The sequence below is a fragment of the Helicoverpa zea genome, chromosome 28 (genome assembly GCF_022581195.2).
Source record: "Helicoverpa zea isolate HzStark_Cry1AcR chromosome 28, ilHelZeax1.1, whole genome shotgun sequence".
Lineage (NCBI taxonomy): Eukaryota > Metazoa > Arthropoda > Insecta > Lepidoptera > Noctuidae > Helicoverpa > Helicoverpa zea.
The window spans coordinates 1,799,712-1,823,007 of NC_061479.1; the positions used below are offsets into that span (position 1 = coordinate 1,799,712).

At 37.1% G+C, this 23,296-nt stretch overlaps 1 protein-coding gene across 1 annotated transcript; it reads left to right on the forward strand.

The window, feature by feature from the left end:
- The first annotated feature begins 921 nt into the window (after positions 1-921).
- LOC124643638 (brain-specific homeobox protein homolog) lies at positions 922-14,327 on the forward strand. Its single transcript, XM_047182654.1, has 5 exons — positions 922-1,440; positions 8,130-8,237; positions 8,808-8,966; positions 13,833-13,891; positions 14,217-14,327. Exons 1-5 carry the CDS (start codon positions 1,131-1,133, stop codon positions 14,325-14,327), a joined length of 747 nt encoding a protein of 248 aa, XP_047038610.1. The 5' UTR covers positions 922-1,130.
- Positions 14,328-23,296: the final 8,969 nt, after the last annotated feature.

Consider the following 23,296-nt stretch of genomic DNA (forward strand, 5'->3'; position numbering starts at 1 on the left):
AAAAAGTAGAACTTATTAATATTTAAATCATTAAGAAATGCCCCCAAAAGTTCGCGTAGGTAATATCTTCCGATAATTCTTAATATATATTAAAACGATTTTTCCTTTATAAATACTTTTCATTAATTACTTATCCTTAATGCAAATTAAAACCGTCTGAACTATTTTTTCCGTAATACCAACCTTAAGAATTTTAAATACCAAACGCTATTTTATCAACGAAAAAAAAAACGTTTTAAAAATAGAATCCGCGCAGAACCACCTAATAAAGAAAGAGGGTTTATTAAAAAAGTATACAGTTGTGCTCCCATCCCCTTTCGAGGCGGCTCATCCCCTCACCACCCACATTTCATCCCCCTACCCCCGTAACGACAGTTTATCACCGGGCTCCGAACCATTCGGCCAGTTTCTGCCAAACAGTAAAGCGAGCGATTATTCGAATAATCGTCATCGATTTACGTAATCGGTAAAAAATCGGATTGCAATCCAAGCTTTTGGTAACGCATTTGGAACTTTTTTTTTTTTGGAAGGTTGACTTTTTTTGTGGAAGTGAATGCTGGTTTTTTGCAGTGACGGATTTCTTTTTTTTTTTAATTTGTGGTGATTTAAGTTTTTTTTAAATGGAACTTTACGGCTTAAAAAGTGAAGTTTAAGTACAGAATATTCTGGATAAAATAGATTTGAAATTTAAATTACGGATAAAAGTTCAATAATTATAAAAATAAAACAGTGCACATATTGAACTAAAACTATTTTCAAACGAAATAATAAAATAATCTTTTGTGAGTTGTTATTATAAAAACTGAAGAACTTGAGTGAATTTTCAAAATGCTAATTAAACAATTTTTACATAAATAAACTTGTTCAATATTGTGATCAATTCTTATAATAACTATCGCTAATCAAAACAAAATTCAGTAAAAAAGTGATTACCCAAAAATAACGATCGCTAATCAAAATCAAAATTAACTAATAAAAGTGACAACCAAAAAAAATCTGGTCTTCAAATTACTATCACAAAACAAAATAAGATTGACTAATAAAACCCCAATAAAGTGACAACCCCAAAAACAACTTATAAAACAAAAAATAACCATCACTACTAAATGCAATAAACAACCAAAAAAAAAATGGATCCAGAAACTCGAAGCGAATCCCCATCGGACACGAATCGCCATGAACAGTCGTCTAAAACATCATTTTTAATCGAAGATATTTTATACCGGAGCCATGATAGTAGAAACTTCAAAACGCCCGAACAGAGAAGATTTGACTACGATAGAGACCCGAAACCGTTCTTTCCAGTACCGGGGGAAATGAGACCCCATGTGCCTGGTAGAGAAGGATCCTATCTTCAAGTCGCTATGGGTGCTTTGGGAGCTTATTTGCATACTCCTAATACGTATAAGGCTGTGGAAACACCTTATTTTCTTTCACAAGGTAAGAACATAATATTATTTGTCATCTGCCTAGCCTTTTTCCAACTAAGTATCTTTAATCTTAAGAACGCACTACTTATGTTTTCAAAATGGAATACTGACCCGTCTTTGCTTAACGCTTATTACAAGCTTAGCCTTTTCAAAAACTATGTTGTGGTCGGCTTCCAGTCTAAAAAAATGCAGCTCAGTACCAGTGTGCCACATTGAGCGACTGCCTATCTGACCTCTTCAACCCAGTTACCCGGATAACCCGATACCTGTTATAATAGTAAGACTTTCTGTCTATATGTACCTGTAAATACTGCCAAAGATGTTTAAATGACAGCTAAGATCCACCGTTTTAACGTGCCTACTAAAATTCGGACCTACGCCAAGCGTTGCTTTTAATCTTATTGTTAAACTGTATATCTACCACTTCATTTTAAAAACAAAATCTATCTTTTTTGCGATAAACTCAAAAACTACCAGCACAAACTGCTAAACGGATTTTCCCGTAGTTTTTGCCAGTTTACAGAGCGAATGAGGAAGTTGCGTAATTTATTCTTGTACGAAGGTACCTTTTCCTGTGAAAAGATCGCCCTCAGATATTGGTCTAAACCGCTTTAAAATCTCTTTCATTTTAAACGACCTATGCATACTTACATATACCGTCGGGAAAATACTGTTTTATAATATTGTAGCCGTTTTCTCGCGGTTTCACCCGCGTCCCTTGGAAACTAGTGCCTGCACCGGGATAAAATATAGTATATGTTACTCGCAGATAATGTAGCATTCTAATGGTGAAAGAATTTTTAAAATCAGTCCAGTAATTTTTGAGTTTTAGAGGAAAACTTTTTTGTCCATAACTATAACCTCGATAAAAATTTGCCTATAGCTTTTCTATCCAAATAAATGGGCCATCTAACAGTGAAATTATTTTTCCATCCGGTTCAGTTGTTCCTGAGAACAAATCATACTGATTTATGAGCACAAACAAACTAAAAGTCTGCAGTGTGCGGGTACTAAAGTGACCCTTGATCAAATTTCAGTGCCCCGATGGCCTTGTTAACTCTTCTCCTAAGATCGATTTAATTTAAGTTTATCTATACAATATGCCTGTATGTAGTTTTTCCGAGATTCTTCTTCATAAAACTGCTTTTGGATACCGAGCAACTAGCTTCTGATACTGTACTCGTAACACATAGTATGTTACTGATTCCCGCCTGCTCTTTCACCCGCGTCACGAGATAACTAAGGTAAACGCGGGTGAAGTCGTCATGCCCCAATAGTCGTCAATTAATCTAAAAACTTTTATTTATTTTTTCTATTGAACTTAAAATGGGCCGGTTTATATGTCAACATATTGTTGATAACATATTGCACAATTGAAATGACAATATGGGGTTTTAACAGTCATGGCATCGGAAATATGTTAGTCGAAACGTGTGTGCCCTAACAAAATCGTTTTTTCGTGAAGTTCAGCTGTCAAAAGCGAAGCTCAGCACGTGGTTTTGTGTTTTGATTTACATAACTCCAGTGGTGTCTGTGGTATGTTTCTTTGTTTAATTGGATAGTTAAGTATATTTGCTAACGATGTAATATGCAATTTGGAATATTTTTAACATAGAAGATATATTTTTTTAATGTGACATCTATTGGTACTTTAAAACCCCCATTTGCCCAAAACTCGTCAATTTCAGAATTATTATGACGACTACTGGGACATGCTCAAAAGCTGCACCTAAACTCGTCATAATGAGGATATTTTGTGTTTCACAGTACAAAATGCGAATAAATAGCTAATATCGGGACTTTTACAAAATTGTTAACTCTAGTGTTTAGACTACATTTGTTAATAATATTGTGTTTGACTTGACTGTTCTTACACTATGCGTTTTGTTCGAAATAACTGTATTTTTTTTTTTGGTATGGCATTTTGCAGTTCAGCCTAGGAGGCCGTGTACTGCTTAACCGGACTTTTCCTTGTGGATGCCTAGAATTTAAGGCCTCCAGCCAGGGGATCGAAATAACTGCATGTCGTCACGCGTATTGTACCGCGTCTCCCTAAAGTGTCTTAATAGCGCCTGTATAAAAATTATGTCATTCAACTAGCTAACTGTTTTGATGCAAAAAATATTAAAATCAGTTTTAAAACTAAGATGACATAGTTTCCAGCGCTGTCACTTCTTTGCTTGTCGTATTCGATATTGATGGGTAAAGAGTAATCTTAAGTAAGATTTTTTTATTTAAAATTGTCTGTACCTAGTGATTGCATGATCGTAATTTTAATAGCAGATCATGACTGTAAGAAACTACAAGCAAGAGGGCCTTTTAAAAGTCATAGAAGCTGTTTAGAATAGAATAATGAAATTCTAAACCGCCGCGGAACGCCGGCGGAAGAGATCCGGCTACCCACCCCCACGACGATTGGCCCTGGTAACACGCAACATACGCACATTGAGGACTGACAAAAGGATCTGCGAGCTGGAAGAGGAGTTGAGCAAGTTACATTGGGAGATTATAGGGTTATGCGAAGTCCGTAGAGAGGGAGAAGACACCGTAACCCTGAAGTCTGGTAACTTGCTCTACTACCGGGAGGGCTACCAATAGTCCCAAGGTGGTGTCGGGTTTCTCGTTCACAAGTCCCTCGTGAACAACACAACAACCATCGACAGTGTGTCGAACAGGGTGCAACATACCTAATACTGAGAATATCCGAAAGATATTCGCTGAAGGTCATTCAGGTGTACGCCCCGACCTTGTCACACTCCGATGATGAGGTGGAGACTATGTTTGAGGACGTAAGGAGAGCCATACATAGTTCCAAAACTCACTTCACTGTTGTTATGTGGGAATTTAATGCTAAGTTGGGAAAGAAAAGCGCTGATGAGTTGAGAGTGGGGCAATTTGGGTATGGGCAACGGAACCCTAGGGGACAGAGGCTGGCCGACTTTCTGGAGAAAGAGGGACTCTTCATCATGAACTCTTTCTTCCAGAAGCCGCCTCACAGGAAATGGACCTTGTTAAATGCCGATGGTTTCACGAGAAACGAGATAGACTTCTTCATGACCGACAAGAAACGAGTATTCAGCGACGTCTCTGTGATCAATAGGGTAAAAATCGGTAGCGATCACCGAATCGTAAGAGCCTCGCTGAATATTAATGTTAAACTTGAAAGGTCCAGTCTGATGAAGTCTAGCCAAACCTTAAACCTCATGGCTGAACGACGCTTGCCACAGTTGCAGTCCTCCAGCGAAGCGAAGTCATATAGGCAGCTCAATAGCTGCGTCTCTTTAATACAAATCGTGTTAAAGAGACCATACAGCGAAACCAAGGCTCGACGCCTTCAAGCTCCTGGAATGGGAAGGACTTGGCATCAACATCAACGGCGAATACATCACTCACCTTCGGTTTGCCGATGACATTGTAGTCATGGCAAAGTCGATGGAGGAATGTGAATGGGAATCTCAGTATGATGCTCGATGGCCTCGACCGAGTTTCACAACGGGTGGGGCTGAAATTGAACATGGACAAGACGAAAATTATGTCAAATGTCCATGTTGAGCCCACCCCGGTCTCTGTTGGAAGCTCGGTACTCGAAGTTGTTGACTCAAATATCTACCTAGGACAAGTAGTCCAATTAGGTAGGTCCAACTTCGAGAAAGAGGTCAACCACCGAATCCAACTCGGTTGGGCAGCGTTCGGGAAACTACGCAATATCTTTTCGTCCGACATACCTCAGTGCCTCAAGACGAAAGTCTTCAATCAATGTGTGTTACCAGTGATGACTTACGGCACCGAAACGTGTTCTCTCACTATCGGCCTCATCTCAAAGCTCAAAGTCGCTCAACGAGCTATGGAGAGGGCTATGCCCGGGGTTTCTCTACGTGATCGAATCCGAAATAAGGTGATCCGTAGACGAACTAAAGTCACCGATGTAGCCCACCGGATTAGCAAGTTGAAGTGGCAATGGGCAGGCCATACTGCTCGCAGAGCAGATGGCCGATGGGGTCGAAGAGTGCTGGAGTGTCGAACACGGACTAGTAAGCGCACGCAGTGTAGGACGTCCACCAACAAGGTGGACAGACGACCTTATAAAGATCGCCGGAAGACGCTGGATTCAGGTCGCCTCCAACAGGTATCTATGGAGATCCAAGGGGGAGGCCTATGTTCAGCAGTAGACGTCCTATGGCTGAGATGATGATAAATGAATGTGGCGTTTACTTTTTGTGAAAACTGAATATTTTATTTTACAATTTAAATATTTTAATAGTAATAATACTACTCGTGCCACATATGCACATGACTGCACGGTTATTATGATTAAGAAATATAACATATACATATTTTATAGACTAATTTTGTGATTCCAAGCGTTTGATAGTTAGGAATATAAATTAAAATGCAACTATGTATCTGTTTTATTGAATACCTGCTCTTCTAACAGATTATGATCTGCTATTCTAAATAGGGATTTGATTTTCTATCTATATACCTAATGTTTTAAAGGCACAAGTATGCTTAACAAATTCAACCACAAAAAAATGTACATAACTTGAACTTTATGTTCAAGAGCAGAGAGTTTACATTAGCATTAAAAGTTGACGAGTACTGGGAATATTTGACGAGTATCCGTACAAATCAGACGACTATTGGTACAAATCGCCCTTTTTTTTACTTTTGCCTTAATAAGTACATAAACCCATCAAAATGATTAAAAAAACATTAGTTACTTAGAATAACGAATAAATACTCTATCACGTCATGCAAAAATTGACATTTTCTATTGAATATTTAACACACAGTAGCGCTTCAAAGTCAGTTATTTCCGAAATCCGACGAGTATTGGTACGTTTACCTTACTTCCCGTAGCCGGATGGAGACAAAAACTATCCTGTGTCCTTCTCCAGGGTCATGTCAAAGTCAAGTCAAGTCAAATGTTTTTTTTTCAAATAGGCCTTTGCAGGTTCCTGTGAAACGTCACGGTCCCAAAAACGGGTTTAAGTTATCTCCGCTCTAATTTTCACCTTACCTAAATGGTTCAGCCATTCTTGAGTAATAAGTACAATGGATTACCGACAAAGAAACCTTTTACTTTGAGTGGCGAGTTTTAAAAAGGAATGTTTAATTTCGGACCCGTAGTTTCTGAGATCAGCGCATGAAACGAAAACTCTATCGCGACATCATCCGTCAAACTCCAAAGTCCGATCGTCTGACGTTTGTCGAACGTTCTAGCCCACAAGACAAGCTTCAATCATTCGGCAGAGGAAACTGACAACGTTTTGATAGACAGTATGTCCAAGAGTTGGTGGTTCTGTCTATCTTGCAGTGAGTGCGATGTGCCGACGCATCGCAAGAACTTGCGAATTGAGTTGTTTTGATGAATCTGTGTCAACGCAAAGTCTATTGCATATTGCATAAATGCGTCTGAAGGAAATATTTTGTATTTTTACATAAGAGGACATGTCATGACGCAATACAGAGTAGCTGCTAAACGTGTTCATACTTTGAATAGCTTCTGCGGTTTCACACGCATCCCTTGGGAACTTGTGCTAAAACCTGGATTAAAAGTAGCTTCCTTCCTCGATAAATGGGCTATCTAATACTGAAATAATTTTAAAATCGTTTCTAAGATTAGAGCGATCAAGCAAACAAACAAACTCTTCAGCTAAATATTAGTATAATAGATAGATAATTAAGTACAATAATAATTGCATCTTCCCGTGATCAAGTAACAGCCGCACGCATCGATAAATCGTAATTTTTTGCAAAATTTGGCGTGGGCATGGGGCTATATTAATTTTTCGGTTGACATGGCAAATCTTCTTCCGTCTATTTCTTTCCTCCATATTTCGGAAGACCTGGAAGCGCTCCCAGTCGCTAGGCTCGGAAGTTAAGTTTAGGTCTATACGGGTACAATACGTTTAAACAGTTTAAAGACTATCACTAACGGCCAGTTTCTTCATCAAAATTAAAAGTCAAAGTAATGTCTACAGTAAAAGTTACGGTCAAATACGTTTTTTCAAGGCTAAAGTGACAGCAAAACTAATAGAAAAAATGAATTTGACCGTTACTTTTTTACTTTAGACATTACTTTGACTTTTACTTTGGCTTTTACTTTTGATGAAGAAACTGGCTGTAAATGATAACCGTCGTCTGCGTCATTTTCGCCTTAGTAGAATCTTATGTCGTATGCATAGATCCTTTTGCTTTCATAGTTTTTTTTTTTAATGGAATCTGTTCATTGGCCTAGGGAGACAACGCAGGCATCGGCGAAATATTTGATAGTGATAAGATTTAACTCAATTGTTTGTACACCATCTGTTTTTATACTATCGTATTTTTGTGTTAAGAATATAGGACGCATTAACACTCGCGTAAATAAAATGTGCCTACAAATGTGTGTGTAGGAATAGGTAAATTAATTTTTGGTCCAATGCTGTAGGCACGCTATCCATCAAACTGTGTAGTGTACTTCTGAAAGAATTATCACAAATCATATTGACACTAATAGTGATAGATATTGTGAAGGCTATTTTTTGAGGGATGTTTTTTCTATCACATCACGTAAAAACTCCTAATTAATTCCTAGACGCGGGTTTTATAACAGAGTTTTATACTTACTATTGTGATTAAACTCAAATTAGTACCTAGCTATAATGATAGAAGAATATAGCAGTAGATTCTCTATTTCTGTTTGTATTGTTTCAGGAGTCCCATACCACGCGTTATTTACACCTTCAGAGTTATCTCTATCAGCACTGAAACATTGTCGGCGGAGGAAAGCTAGAACGGTGTTCTCGGATCCACAATTAACTGGTAAGTACATATTTATGTATTTACAGTCCATGTTTTGTTTTGTTTTAACAAACAGAAGGTACTTTAACTCTTTTAGAACGTCCTGAAACAAAAAGAAACCTTTGTGATAGTTTGGGTTTTGATGAATTTTTCAAATTCCACGTCAGAGGCCGACGGGTGGATTTTAGAAAATTTTGACACTCCAACTTGTTTGTTTGTATTGTTTGTATCATAAAATCCTCTACAGTCCTGGATCAAAAGTGGCTATGCTGCTATTCGATTTGAGCTTACTATGCTGTGAAGTATAGGTAAACTATATATGTATCTAAACTTTGCCCTTTATATTTAAACAAGCTTCCGCAATCTTGAAACAAGAATAAGGTCATACCTAAGTTTTTGACAGATAAAATTCACAGGATACACACATTCAAAGTTTTTTAAAGATTCGTACCTTATTCCGCTATCTACATATCTTAATATACTGTTCAATTATATTCGCAACATTAATAATATTAACTCCTATAGCCAATTCTTTAACACAACCGCGATAATTTTACATTCTGTAGCATTCTGATCAGCATGTTTCTCCAGGTCTAGAAAAACGCTTCGAATCCCAGCGGTACCTCTCAACTCCTGAGCGCGTGGAGTTAGCTGGTGCCCTCAACCTGTCGGAGACGCAGGTGAAGACCTGGTTCCAGAACCGACGGATGAAGCACAAGAAGCAGATGAGGAAACAGCAGCAGCAACGAGGTGAGGGATTTGGCTTTAGAGCACATATACTTAAGATCTTTCTTTTAAATCGCTGTAGAATGTATTGGTGAAAACTGTATGCAAAAACCTATCGATAGCTAGAGTGTGCATACTTTATTGGTACACCGATGTAACAATGGTAAAACGATGTTGTAGTATAGTATGGTTTTGATCTTAAGGGATTGTTCACACCAAACGTATTGTCCGCCGCTGACTGTGAGTATACTCACTGTCTGCCCCAGTGTGAACGTCGACTCAATCTGCAGTACGCGTACTCACCAAGCCGACAATAGGCTATAGCGTACGATGCGCTACATGTGTGAACAAAAGAATAGGCTCTTGTAGGTTCACACTAGATGCGTACGCTGAGCGGCTGACTATTCTACACATAAAAGGGCTCAGTATTTGAAGTTGCTCGTAGTATTTTAAGTATAAACGATAAAACTAGCGTAATTTATTTTTTTCAAATCAGGCGTTTTACTGATATTTCAATTAAATGATGCGCATTCAGATAGTTGCCATTTGCGAAGCTCTAGAGGAAGACGAAAATAATAAAAAGAAGAGATTGTGGGTACATCCCTTTTTGAAGAGATGTTTTCTTGGTCAATTTCATACTTTATATTTCGAATATAGACTTTATCCAAATAAGTTCAAGAAATATTTTCGTATGACATTTCGTATGACATATGAGTAGGTGGCATTAAGAACAGGTCTTAATTCTAAGAGCTCTTATGGGATGGATGGAGCCTAGAGGGAAAAGATTATACGGCAGGGGAGAAATTTTTGAGTTCAGAAGGGCGCGGTTGAAGCCTTTAGTATTAAATGTTCACGTCAATAACACCCAAAGATTTTCAAACGACAAGCGTGTTTTACGCGTGTGTAGTTCCGAAACGCGGAAAAACTCATCTTGACAATGGTCACAAAACCTGGTTTGAATGTATACATATAAAACCAAAATATTAGGTATCAATTGGGTAAAGAAGTTCATTAATTGTTAAAAATACTGTGTCTATTTTCTAAAATAAACAATCTATATACATACGTAAGTGTCTCCGTTTGTATCGCGCTTCAAATTCAAATCAAATTCAAATTCAAATTATTTATTTTTGCAGAAAACACTGTTACAATGGTGTTAAGAAATATATGTACATGTTTCAAGTGATTCTACCGTAAGGCATGCAAAATGTATGAGTGGGTACCTACAGTCATGGTTAATCAAATCAAGATTGACATTGGAATATATAAATTTGATAAAAATATTTAAATTAATGCTCTGTCTTTCCTATAATAATACTGATTTAATTATTTATTTAATAATAATATAATTTTATTTAATAAATTTAATAATCATAACAATAATCAAATTAGTTAACAACTAAATTTCAATGTCATTCCTAGAATTATTAAAATACATTACAGTTATATTACTTGATGTCTGTTGGAAAAATTATCATTTAAATAGTCATTCAAAGTATAATAACATTTATGAATTAAAAGTCTCTTTAGATTTTTCTTAAATAAAGCAGTATTCATTGCCCTTATTTCTTTAGGTAATTTATTGTAAATTACAGGAGCCATGTGAAACACACTTTTGTGCATTAATGTGGTATAGGTTCGACGCATACAGAGGCGAAGAGCGTCACGTTGTCGCCTATGACTGACATCTGATGCTAATGTAAATAAGTTTTGATTGTTCTTAACGCGCTTTCAAGCCAAAACTACAGAACTGATTAGAAACAAATGAACACAGCTTGTCCGTATCCTCAGAAAAGACTTAAGTACGTCTCCTTTTTTACCCTGTTACGGAAAGTAGTTCTCCCAGAAACGTCAGCGAAAACCTCTACTCACAAAATAAGTTCCAATTTATACATAGTTTTCCGTAACAAGGGAACATAAAAGGCATTCCCTGTACAAACTGCGCGTACCTACATGCATTTCCAAGAAATTTGATACTTACGAAGTATCAAAGTTATTATATTCAATCAACAACCAATTTCTGAAGTTCTAAGTTACTTGGAAATTGTTCTGAGAACATATCTTGTGAAGGGCAAGCACACCACAAACTTTTAGTCGGCCGATAGTTTGTTTGGGCTCATGAGTCAGTATGAAGATGAATGGTAGTACGCACATTACAAAGATCAGGGGCTGAACTGGCTAATTTCACTTAAGCGACATATGATTGAAGCGTATGTGGCATTACGCTATTTTTTCTTTTAAATAAACGTTTTTATCCTTTTCTGTGATTCAATAATAAATTATTTACGATTGCAATATGATTGTATACTGATAGCAGACTACGAATGATATATGATCCTATAGACCAAATGGCAGACCAATGGCAAACCAATGAAATGTCATTGGTCTTATATAAGTAGCAAAATGCCTGCTAAGGCTAAAACTGACTTAAGTAGCTTGAAAATTAACTTAGCAGAATTAAGCTTCCGGTGTTTACCCGATATCAGACCGACTGTAAACTTTGATTGGAATAAAGATTTTCTTTTAAAAAGTTTTGTCAATCAACGGGTCAACTGTTGTCAACTGTAGTCTTCAGTTTGCGGGTACTTGAAAGGCGAGATTCCACCGGTGTGTGTGCGGCACTGTGACGCACACAAATGTATCTTCTGGTGTACTCGCTCTAGCAAACAGTAACACATTGCGTGCGAACATTTTTAGAATATACACGAGACTGCAACCTTTGAGCGCGAACACATGCTAGCTGAGTTCGCAAACATTTTTGGTGGAATCTTGCCTTTGCGTAGCTCAATTTATTGTTTCGAACTTAAAGTCAAAATGTGAGAGAAAGATGTAGGTGTAGGTTAGGCCTACTTTGTGAAGAAGCTGCAAGTTACCTAAAAAAAAGGATTTTAAGCAAGACGTATAAAATGTATTTTAGGAAAAAAATAAGCAACGCTTAGTGCTGTCGATCAATCATCAGTTAACTTCTAATATAGGTATTTTCCTATACCTATTCTTTTAATATAGGTATTTTCCTATACAAAAGTAGCCAAATCGTTAAACATGTTCTTCAGATAAATGTTATCTAGCGAACGAAAAATCGACCTTTAGTATTTATCTAGCTAGAAACTGAGAAAGGTCATAGGCTACTTTTTTACCCAAGTTTCGGGAAGTATTTCCCTCAGTAAGTGGGTGAAACTGAGAGTCACAGTTACCGAAATCTTCCTCATCATCTGTCGAGCCTTTTTCCAACTACGTTAGGGTCGGCTTCCTCCTACCTGAATACCATGCTTTACAAAGAGCGACTGCCTATCTGATCTCCTCAACCCAGTTACTCGAGCATCCCAATACACCTTGCTAAGACTTTGTCACACTTTCTGGCTTCTGATACGACTGCAAAAGATCTAGCTAAAGACTCACCGTCAGTTGCAAAAAACTCCATTAAAGTTAAAGCTTCTTCAAATATATTGCTGACTCTTTTTCAACAAGATAAAAACGCAACTGACGGATAATGTGCTTCTTTTACCCAGATTTCGAGAAGTAGTTCCCTCGAAAATCGGGTAAAACCACTGCCAAAAGCTAGTCTTCTAAAATGTACATAAGTCCATCGTACCAAAATCTTCCTGTCTTCGCAAATTGCCATCTGAAACCCACCGCTCGAATTTAATCAACTCCCCGACCGCGTCTCAAGACGTTCTAAAATCAAATTACCGACAATATGGCCGCGTTGCTAGGCAACCAACGTCTTAGAACCATTGTCAAACCATTTTATAACTTATCTCTTTAGCGTTTGGGTTCAAAATCGGTTGCTAATGTTTTTAGTGGGAGGGGTGTGCATTGTGCGAAGGAATTTGAACTTTATTGAGTTGGTTTAAAGGTTAGAATGGTTTGTAGGTGGGGTTTTGGTTGAGTTTCTTTTAGTACAGCGTCTTGGGAGCTTAATGATTTTTGTGTTTTCAAGATGGTGACGTCTGGGTATAGATCAATGAAAAATTGTAGGAACCGTCGGATGGTTAAAAGTAATACTTAAATCTTTTTATTACTATGCAATTTTTTCACTTGGAAAGTTCTACAGATTAAAAGACCGGCCGAGTCTAACTACGATATAAATCGTAGCAGTGTAGCATCGTAGGATCTTGGGTGCGAGTGCGGGGCTGCAGTGCAGACAATGTCCCACCTAATCGCATGTCCACTGTGCCCTGAAACTTGCTCGCGGGAGGACTTAATGAGCGCATCCGGCTCTCGCTGTGGCGGTATATTGGGCTGACATAGTGTAGTGTCTCAATATATGACATGTCATCGACACAAAAGAAGAATCGTAGGATCGTAGCGCCGTAGCAGCGTAGCCCTGGCAGTGCGTAGCCTATAAAAAGGACTTGACAGATTGCAAACGAAATTTTCTGACTTTTTTTGGTTTTTCTAGGAAGGCCATTAAACCTCTTGTTTGTCGCTGATTACTTATAAAACAACAGAAAATCTATTGCATCTCGTGTGTATCTGCGCTAAGACATACAAGGGTTAATTCTTGTGTATTCTTGCTTTTATCCAACTGTATTGTTATAAGGTTCCAGTCTTAATCGGTAGTACCGCATGTAGTGACTCAGTTACCCGGACGAAGGAATACCCTTTGGCAAAACTGGTTGTCAGACTTTCTGAAAAGTGCAGCTGGGACCCACCAATTTTACGTGCCTTCCAAAACACTCAGGAACTCGTCATGACATGATGGTAACCTATCCACGGGTTGGCGCGTCAAGCGTTGCATAACCTTGTGATCAATGGATGAACAGCCGCACTGTTATTTATTCATATTCATATAGTTTATTACCTAGCCACGAGCTCCTCAAGGAAAGCCATAAGAAACCCATAAATAAGTAATTTCATTAATCGTTTTTGTATTTTCCTTGTCTCCAGGAGCGACGGCGGTCGATTTCACCACGAAACATTCAGCAACGCACTCGGACAGTCGGAAGGTAAGATCTCATCAAAGATTTATAAAATGTTTTCTATCTATTGTCCCTGCTTTTACACAATATATGTGTTTATAGAAATATAACTACCTAACTTTTGTATAAAGCAAAGCTTTACTTACCGTTTGTTTTACCTAGCTATAAAACTTCATCTATAAACACGGATTAAATTAAGTCACCAAGGATTAAAAGAGGAATAACAATATATTTTCATAGGTTTAACTTGGATTTACTTTACTCCATTTACGTATATTAATAAGAGATCATTAGTTTTTGCGAGTAATAATGTGAGTTAACCCAAATATTTAACTTTTAATTCAATTCTCAGGCGGATAACTCAAGAATATCGACAGATTCGGACACGGAACATAGTGACAGCGACATCGATATTGTCGGCGAATCGACTTACGCACAACACTACTCTTCTAATAACACGTAAAGGTCTATTTAAACGTTAATATTGTAATAATAGTTAAGTTATAAGTTTCACCATTTAACTATAACGATAACTAAACCATAACCAGCTGCATACTTGCCGCCCATTGGTCACATCGGTGATATGACAACTGAAAATGGTTCGGTAATCATCATCATCTCTCGAGCCTTTTCCCAACTATTTCGTTGTGGGTCGGCTTCCAGTCTAACCGGATGCAGCTGAGTACCAGTGCTTTACAAGGAACGACTGCCTATCTGACCTCCTCAACCCAATTACCCGGGCAACCCAATACCCCTTGGTAAGACTGGTTGTCCGACTTACTGTCTTCTGACTACCCGTAACGACAGCCAAAGATGTTCAAATGACAGTCAGACAGAAATCGACGATTTGACAGCCTGAAAATGGTTCGGTTATCGTTATAGTTAAATGGTAGCACTCAACGTTAATATTAGTGTTGAATAGTTCGGTAAAATTCACTTTTACTTTTGTGCCACAGATATTTTTAATAAGAATATACCTTCAACACTTCTTATCGTGTGAGCTGCAGGTTTAATCACCTAACAAGCCCTAGTGTCAGAGTTTTCTCAAATCCGCCTGACGGCCTCTGACGTGGAATTGTAACAACGACTGCTACTGAGTAGCATTCGAGGACGCCGGCGACACGAGCCCTCCCAGGCACGGGAGTGTAACACCGACAACTTCCAGACTTTGGGCTGCTTTGTGAAAGTTTCTAAGATTCACAAATCAATTATATCCCGACCTAGGAATTGAACCCTGTATCCTGGGCACTTTTCTTTTTGTAAGTTTATATATTTTTATCAAGTTTAATGCTGTCAGGGCCAAGATTTTGTTTTAGTGTTTTGAAAATAACATGTGAACGATCTCAATTTGAAATAAATTATAAAAATAAATAACTAATACTTAGAATTTAAATATTAGCTGATTTAACTAAAGAACTAGTCGAATAGTTAATAGAACCTTGTATTATTAAGTGCAATAATAGTAATATTTTGTATAATAATAAATTAAACATAATAATATATGAATCGAGTTTTTAATCTAGTCAGTTGAAAAACTATTGGAAAATATTTTGAAAAAACTGATTCAGAGATAATAAAAAAACGTAGTTACTAGTAATATTGTATATTAAGTTGTAAATAAATGAACTATAGTATAGGGAGGCTCAAAAATATAGTTTTAACTAAGAAAAATAGGCTGTTTTTAGGTACAATAACTATTTCAGTTTTTTAGCCATATCATAGTGCTATGTCTGACAAATTCGTGAAATTTTGTACTAGTGACTAAAATGATAAGCGATTTCACACTAGCGGATTTATTGCGCGTATTTGCTCGATTTTTCTACGGAAAAAAAACTACATCTTTTGTACGATTCGTTATGTTTTGTTTTCAGTTAAAATATAGATAATTTGCATATCACGAATCGGTCATTATATTTATTGCAGCAAATATGACAAATATTACTAAGAATCGATACTGCATTTCATTTGAATTCATTATTTTGAAATATCTAGTGAAAAATTTCACGAAAGTAATTGGACTTCATAGAAAAAAACTATAGACTTCCGTTGAATGTTATACACGATAGAAAAATGCATTAAATGTGTTTGTTTGTTTTTGTATACTTTTCTCTTAACTCACGTTGACTCAGTATATTGAGTTATAAGGTTAAAACATGCATTGTAAAGTTACCTACCTAATAATTATCAATATTCTTTCGAACGTATATAAAACAATTTAAAGTGTTGTTATTGTTTATTCATTATTAATTTAATGTTTATTAAAAAAATAATGTATTATATGTATAACAAATGAATCTAAAAAATAAAATTTTCATTTTTCTATCGTGAATGACTAAGACTACAAAGTGTATACAATAGCAACTTTAGACAATGGTTTTCCCAAACAATTAAGTTAAAGTTATAAGCAAAATGGAAGACAATTTTCAGCATTATAATATTTTTTTGTTGGATATAAAAGGCAAAATTCTACCGATGGATGTGCGGCACTATGACGCACACAAATTATCTTCTGGTACGCCGGTTGCCGTGCGCGAACACATGCTAGCTTTGGACTCGCGACGCGAATATGTTTTATGAGTCTCTAAAGAGTAGCAGGTTGTAATATATCATAATAATAATCATATCAACACCTTCCTCAAGGAAGAGTTTTGGCCGAAGGGTGTCGCCTATCGGAGGTTCCGAGGAAGGCTACGCGACACCTCGCAGCGCACGGACACGACGCCGACGCTTCGTGTGTAGTATTTTTAAGTTGTTTATATAAAATATGTATTAGTATATAATTTTTATGTATAGTATTTTCTATGGACCTTGATGGCTGATTCAGATACCTAAGTAAAAATAATAATATTTCTCTTTTACAACGTTATGACAATAGAACTTTCTTATTTCAATGATGATTATCTTCCATTTTATTTATAACTAAAGTTAAAAATCAATAATAACTGTTAAGAATAATATTGTACATTTGTTTGTGATGTAGTTGTAAGTTATTTAAAATAAAAACTACTTGAAAAATATCTGTTGGTTTTTTTTCATCTGCCTAGCCTTTTCCCAACTGTGTAGGGGTCGGCTTCCAGTCTAACCGTATGCAGCCGAGTTTTAGTGTGCCACACGGAGCGACTGCTTATCTGGCCTTTTCAAGCCAGTCTGAACAACCCAATATCTCTTGATGAAACTGTTGCTGGCTTCTGACTACCTGTAACGATTGAAAAAGATGTTCAAGTTATAGCCGGATCCAATTTAACGTACATTTCGAATCACGGGGGAACTCATGATGACGGAATGGCAATTTACCAACCGACAGCGCCAGGCACTGGCGCATCAATATCGTAATATTATGATCAATCGACCAGTAATAATACATATATGCCACGAGCTGTTCATCTTTTTTGTATCATATCAGGGTATATAACGTATACATATACCTTCCTCACAAAACTATCTAGGTACTTAAATTGTGAATGATTTATAGCGAACAGACAGAAAGACGCGAAGGACTTCGTTTTACAATATGTTGTGCTGACTACAGAAAATCACAAGCAATCAAAACAACCCTCTTACAAAAATAAATATAATAAACTTCCCATAATTATCTCAATATTAAAGGCTTAAAGTATTCAACCTACTGGATACGACCCTACAATTTAACGTGCCCTCCGAAACACTTTATTGGTGTCCAAGATATACTTAGAAAGTACATAAGAACTTAGAAAAGTTTCATTGGTAGGTACCTGCCTGACCTAGAACCCACACACTCATACTTGAGAGGTTCATTGCGGGTCCGGTTGATTACATATTCTAAGAACGATAGAAATAACAAGTATAGTTAACAACAAACTTGTCAAGGGGTGCACACAATATAGAAATTAGTGACAAATTGTGCGTGAGATGTGACGCTCTAACGATGTTATATCGGACGGTAATGTTGTTAAACGCAGGCGTTTGGACAGAAATAATATGATTTCTTTGGATTTGTAGTGTTATTTAATTTAAGTGTTAAAAGGGTGATGATCATATTTGGAAGGTTAAGAGTAATAACAGTGTGCTTGTGTTGGATTATACATGAATAATTACAATTACTTACTCACGGTAAGTTACTTACTGATTTACTTCAAGTATCTACTTCGACTCTCCGTTTTTTCCTATGTAAGTAAATAACTAAATAATATTTACATCTACATCATCCTCCGAGCCTTTTTCCCAACCATGTTGGGGTCGGCTTCCAGTCTAACCGGATTCAGCTGAGTACCAGTGCTTTACAAGAAGCGACTGCCTATCTGACCTCCTCAACCCAGTTATCCGGGCAACCCAATACCTCTTGGTTAGACTGGTGTCAGACTTACTGGCTTCTGACTACCCGTAACGACTGTCATGGATGTTCAATGACAGCCGGGACCTACAGTTTAACGTGCCATCCGAAACACAGTCATTGGTGTCCAAGATATACTTGGATAGTACATACAAACTTTGAAATGTTGCATTGGTACTTGCCTGCACTGGAATCGAACCCGCGCCGATATACTTGAGAGGTTGGTTCTTTATCCAATAGTCTTAGGCAGGTATTAAGTATAGATAAATCTTATTAAATGGTATCAGATTAAAAAACACAAGCTTAAAAGTGCCAAAATCAAACATCAGGTATAATAGTTCAATAAGCTATTTAGGAGGGTAGCTTTATAAGTGTTTTGTCACAGGTTAATAAAGGGTGTGTATCAACTAAATAGAATGGGGTTGTGAGAAAGGGAAGCAGCATTTCGAAATATTTTATTAAGCAGTTTATGATAAGAATTATTCGTTTTCCCGCGATTTCAGTTTAGCTACTGCCGTAACGGAATAAAATATAGCCTATGTTACTTGCTGAGGGGTTTGTTCCACCACTTCTTCTTTCCAGCAAAAACACACAAGAAGTGGTGAAGGGCGGGCGTTTTGGGGGCTGTCTTTTGCAAATTTGACCTTCAAAAACTGTTGATTTTCAGCCTGCTTTGAATAAATAACTTTTGATTTTGTAAGAGTGTAGTTTTCCAACATTGAAGGATGTTTTCAAATCGGATCAGTTGTTTCGGAGCCTTTAGGTTACAAACAAACAAAGAAATGTTTTCTCTTCATTGTATTAGTATAGACTAGTTGTTTCCACGAGGGCACTACTCCCCGCAGCTGGATAAAAAGTACCAATACCAACTTCATTTCAAGTTCGGCAATTTTGTCTTTACGATTTAAAGACAAAATTGCCGAACTCAAACGGTTCAAAAGATGACACTCCGGATCAGTTTTTCTGCGCGGAAATGTGAAAAACTGCGCGACAAAATATGCTAGTGTGAAAGAGCTCTGTGAAAAAAACATGGACTAATTAAAGCTATTTATGCTTTTCTCTGAAAATAACTACGTCCTTACTGTGAATGTAGGTCAACAGTAACAAAACCAAATGAAAACTTAATGAAACAAAGAAATGACAAAAGACAAACGTAGTTTTAAAAATAACCGGCCAAGAGTGAGTTAGACTCACGCACAACGGGTAACGTGTTTTAAAAGCAAGTAAAAAATCATTTGCTGTTGTATCATCATCATCATCATCATCTCAGCCATAGGACGTCCACTGCTGAACATAGGCCTGCCCCTTAGACCTCCACAGATACCTGTTGGAGGCGACCTGCATCCAGCGTCTTCCGGCGACCTTTATAAGGTCGTCTGTCCACCTTGCTGTTGTATGGGAGCTCCCTAAAATATCAAAGTTATTGTAGTTTTCAGTATTTTATTGTTATAGTAACAAAACAAATACTTACATCGGCTGTGTTTCAATATTCTGTCACGGTTCATGATATACAGCCCGATGACAGAAGTATGAAATCTTTTTAAATAAACAATAAATATGACAGTAACTCTGACTGTATTGTCCCTTCACGCTAAAACTACTGAACCAATTGTATTGTATAAATGATCGTTTTTTTTTGCATAGTCTAGTCTCAATTTTACCTTTTAAGTACGGAACCCTAAAAAACTGGTTCTTTCTAGAATAAACTTGTACGTCAGTAATCAAATCACGCCGATATTGAGCCCTCTGTTCGTGAATTAAAAAGAGTTCGAGTTGATCTCACCCCTTGACAATTTGTAGAAGGATTACAGTAGGTCCAGTGTAATATATTTTTTGAAAATGGGAGCTAAGGGGGTAAAAAAGGCAAGTGGGCATTATGGCAAACAAAACCTCATATCTTTACTGTAAATATGGGGAGAGGCATTTGCTTACCATTAAAAAAATGCTACCTAGGCAATCCATAGTAAGACTAGTTGTCAGATTTTCTGGCTTCTGACAACCGGTAACGACTGCCTAAGAAGTTCAAATTATATTGATTTATTGAATAGAGATATAATGTTGACATCAGCCCCATACAAGTAGAATAATATTCCTGTATCTAGTGCCTAAGCAAAAAATAGATGCATTTAGGGTAGGTTCATATCTGACGGAACATACGTCGCGTATTTTCGGTCGCGTAACGCCAAAAAGTCGTGGTGGCCTAGTGGGTAAACAACCAACCTTTCGAGTATGAGGGTGTGGGTTCGATTCCAGGGTCAGGCAAGTACCAATGCAACTTTTCTAAGCTTGTATGTACTTTCTAAGTATACTTAGACACCAATGGCTGATAAAAAGGTGAAGGAAAACATCTTGAGGAAACCTGGACTATAAAGTCTGAAATCACCAACCCGCATTGAGCAAGCGTGGTGATTAATGCTCAATCCTTCTCCATGTGAGAGGAGGCCTGTGCCCAGCAGTGGGACGATAAAAAGGCTGTAACAGTAACAACGCCAAAACAGACAAATATACGATAAAACATTCAATCATTCACACCTAACCGATGATGCGTTAGTGCGACGATCGTACATTTACGATACGCTCGACGCATTTTCCGTCAGATATGAACCGACCCTTAATATTAGGAACTGTTGTGAAATAGACCTTCTGCGCATTCTCTTTTACATTATACACCGAACAATCTCCGAAAACAGAACGTCCATTGTATCAATTTTTCCTGCCAAACAAAAAAACATTCTAAAACAGACCTTAACTCCTATAAACAAAGTCTAAAATCGCTTGACAACCCAAAATTAACTTGGCATCCAATAATTTGCAGTTATTACGAACCGGAATGCGTTGCTTTGATCCGGTTCGAAGCGGATTGAACCGGTTTTTAGGGTAGGTGCGTCAAAGGTAGAATAGATTTTAAAAGCTAAATATGATTATTTTAGTTTTGTTTGATGTTAGGGGGTAATAATAAGATTTAGATAAAGGTATTTTTAGATTAAATTAATAATGGATTGAAAAGGTAGTGTGAAATTGATTAAAAATGTTATGGTAGGTCAGTTACCTATGTTACTGTTAGTTACAGCCTTTCGTCCCACTGCTGGGTTGCGGCCTCCTCTCACATGGAGAAGGATTGAGCATTGATCACCACGCTTGCTCAATGCGGGTTGCTGATTTCAGACTTTATAGACCAGGTTTCCTCAAGATATTTTCCTTCACCTTTTTAGTCAGCCTTGTTGGTCAGGTACCTAATGTTGCTTATGAATATTTTTAATCTTTAAACTATTACTAATTTGCTACACAGAGAAAAACTAAAACGGCTATACAACCTTTTACCTGCGTACTGAGGGAACTACTTCTTGCATGTGGATAAAAAGCTTGTCCGTTATTCTGATACCTAAAGCCACCTAAGCCTGCCAAGTTTCATCAAAATCCATAGAGTAGTTTCAGCGTGAAAGAGTAAGAAACATACCTACACACAAACTAACAAAGGATTACCTGTTCTAGATGATACATTCTAATAACCTATTTGTCTTATACATATATCGGGTGTGTCGTACCTAATCACATTAAATACGTTAACATACTGGTTAATATATGTTGATTAGTACAAAGGAAAAAATAAAATACGCTAAAATAAAATATAAAAAAATTTCAAACAAAGTAGTATATAGAATCAAAATGTGCGAGAATTAGAACACTATATGTATAAGAGTCAGTCTCAGTAGTCAACTGGTGATAACATTCGATAGGTACTCCTAACTTTATCTCTGCTTTACACATGATGTTGAAATTATGAAAACGAAAAATGCCTCCTGTGGCCAAACCACTGAATGGATTAAGTAAATTTTTGTACAATTCGCCATAGAATATCATAAAGTATATGTATGATATAAATAACTTGTATAATAATACATAAGTGTATTTGCATGCCAACAAGGCAGAATGTCCATGATTCTTTTTTTATGTTATTTACGATTTTATTTACAATTACCTGCATTCATATCAAATGAAGACTTATTAGCCAAAAAAAAAAAACAAATGACAGCCCAGACCTACAGTTTATCGTGCCTTCCGAAATACGGACAGACGGTCTAATAAAAAGAATTAGCTTGCTCTTGAAAGGTTAACAGCACCTGGGGGCGCGACATTTTGATAAAATCGCCATTTTGAATTGCCTGTCACCCCTTTTAATGTAAGGGTCATGAGTTAATAGTTTTGAACATGTTTTTAATATAGGTTTACTCTCGAGGGATTAGGGTAATCATTGTTGAATGTCTGCACAGGTAAATATGAACCCTGCTTGTAAGCCGGTTAAAAATGTATGCCTTTTAAGAAGTCAAAAAAGTTCAGAATAAAAGTGTTGGTTGTTTTTTTATATTTTTATTTGCATTCATTCAAAATATTGTTAGGTATAATGGCGTCCACGGCCGATTTCGGCCACGGCGGCTGTTCTCATTTAAGGAGACATATTATAGTGCACGAGCATTTGCGCAGACACAGGTGCACTCACTATTCCTTCACTCTCGTAACCCGATGGGACGGCAATCCGACACGACCGGAAAGAGATCAGGCGTAGGACCGACATTTACGTGCTCTCCGATGCACGGGTGAATCAATCACCAACTTCCAGACTACGGGCTGCTTTGTGAAAGTTTAAGAACACCCACAAAGCGATTTCGAGCACAGCAGCCGCGCTTGCGACCACTAGACCAATGAGGCAGTTTTTTTTTTGTTAGGTATATAGTAATACATGAACTCACCCTTGCTTTATGTCGATTTGAAGTCATAAAAATGAATTAAGGAGGATATACCTATTTCAACACGAAATCTATAAGTATGTAGGTACATACTTTAATATTGTAAAGGTTGTGTTGTGTGCTGATTGTTGCTTGAAGTAGTGTAAGATAGCCCATTTATTTTAATTTAATAAGAAGGCATTTGTTAAATAAATTGGATCAGGCAATATAGCTTAAAATCGATTGCATAATTTTAATAAAATAATAACTTGAACAAAGAATACCAAAAACAGATAAAACCGGACCCTCTAAATCATTAAAAACAAATTAACATTAAATACGTCAGCAATCAGCAAAGAATCACCGCTTTCCCCATCAACGGGCGCTTAACGTCAATTA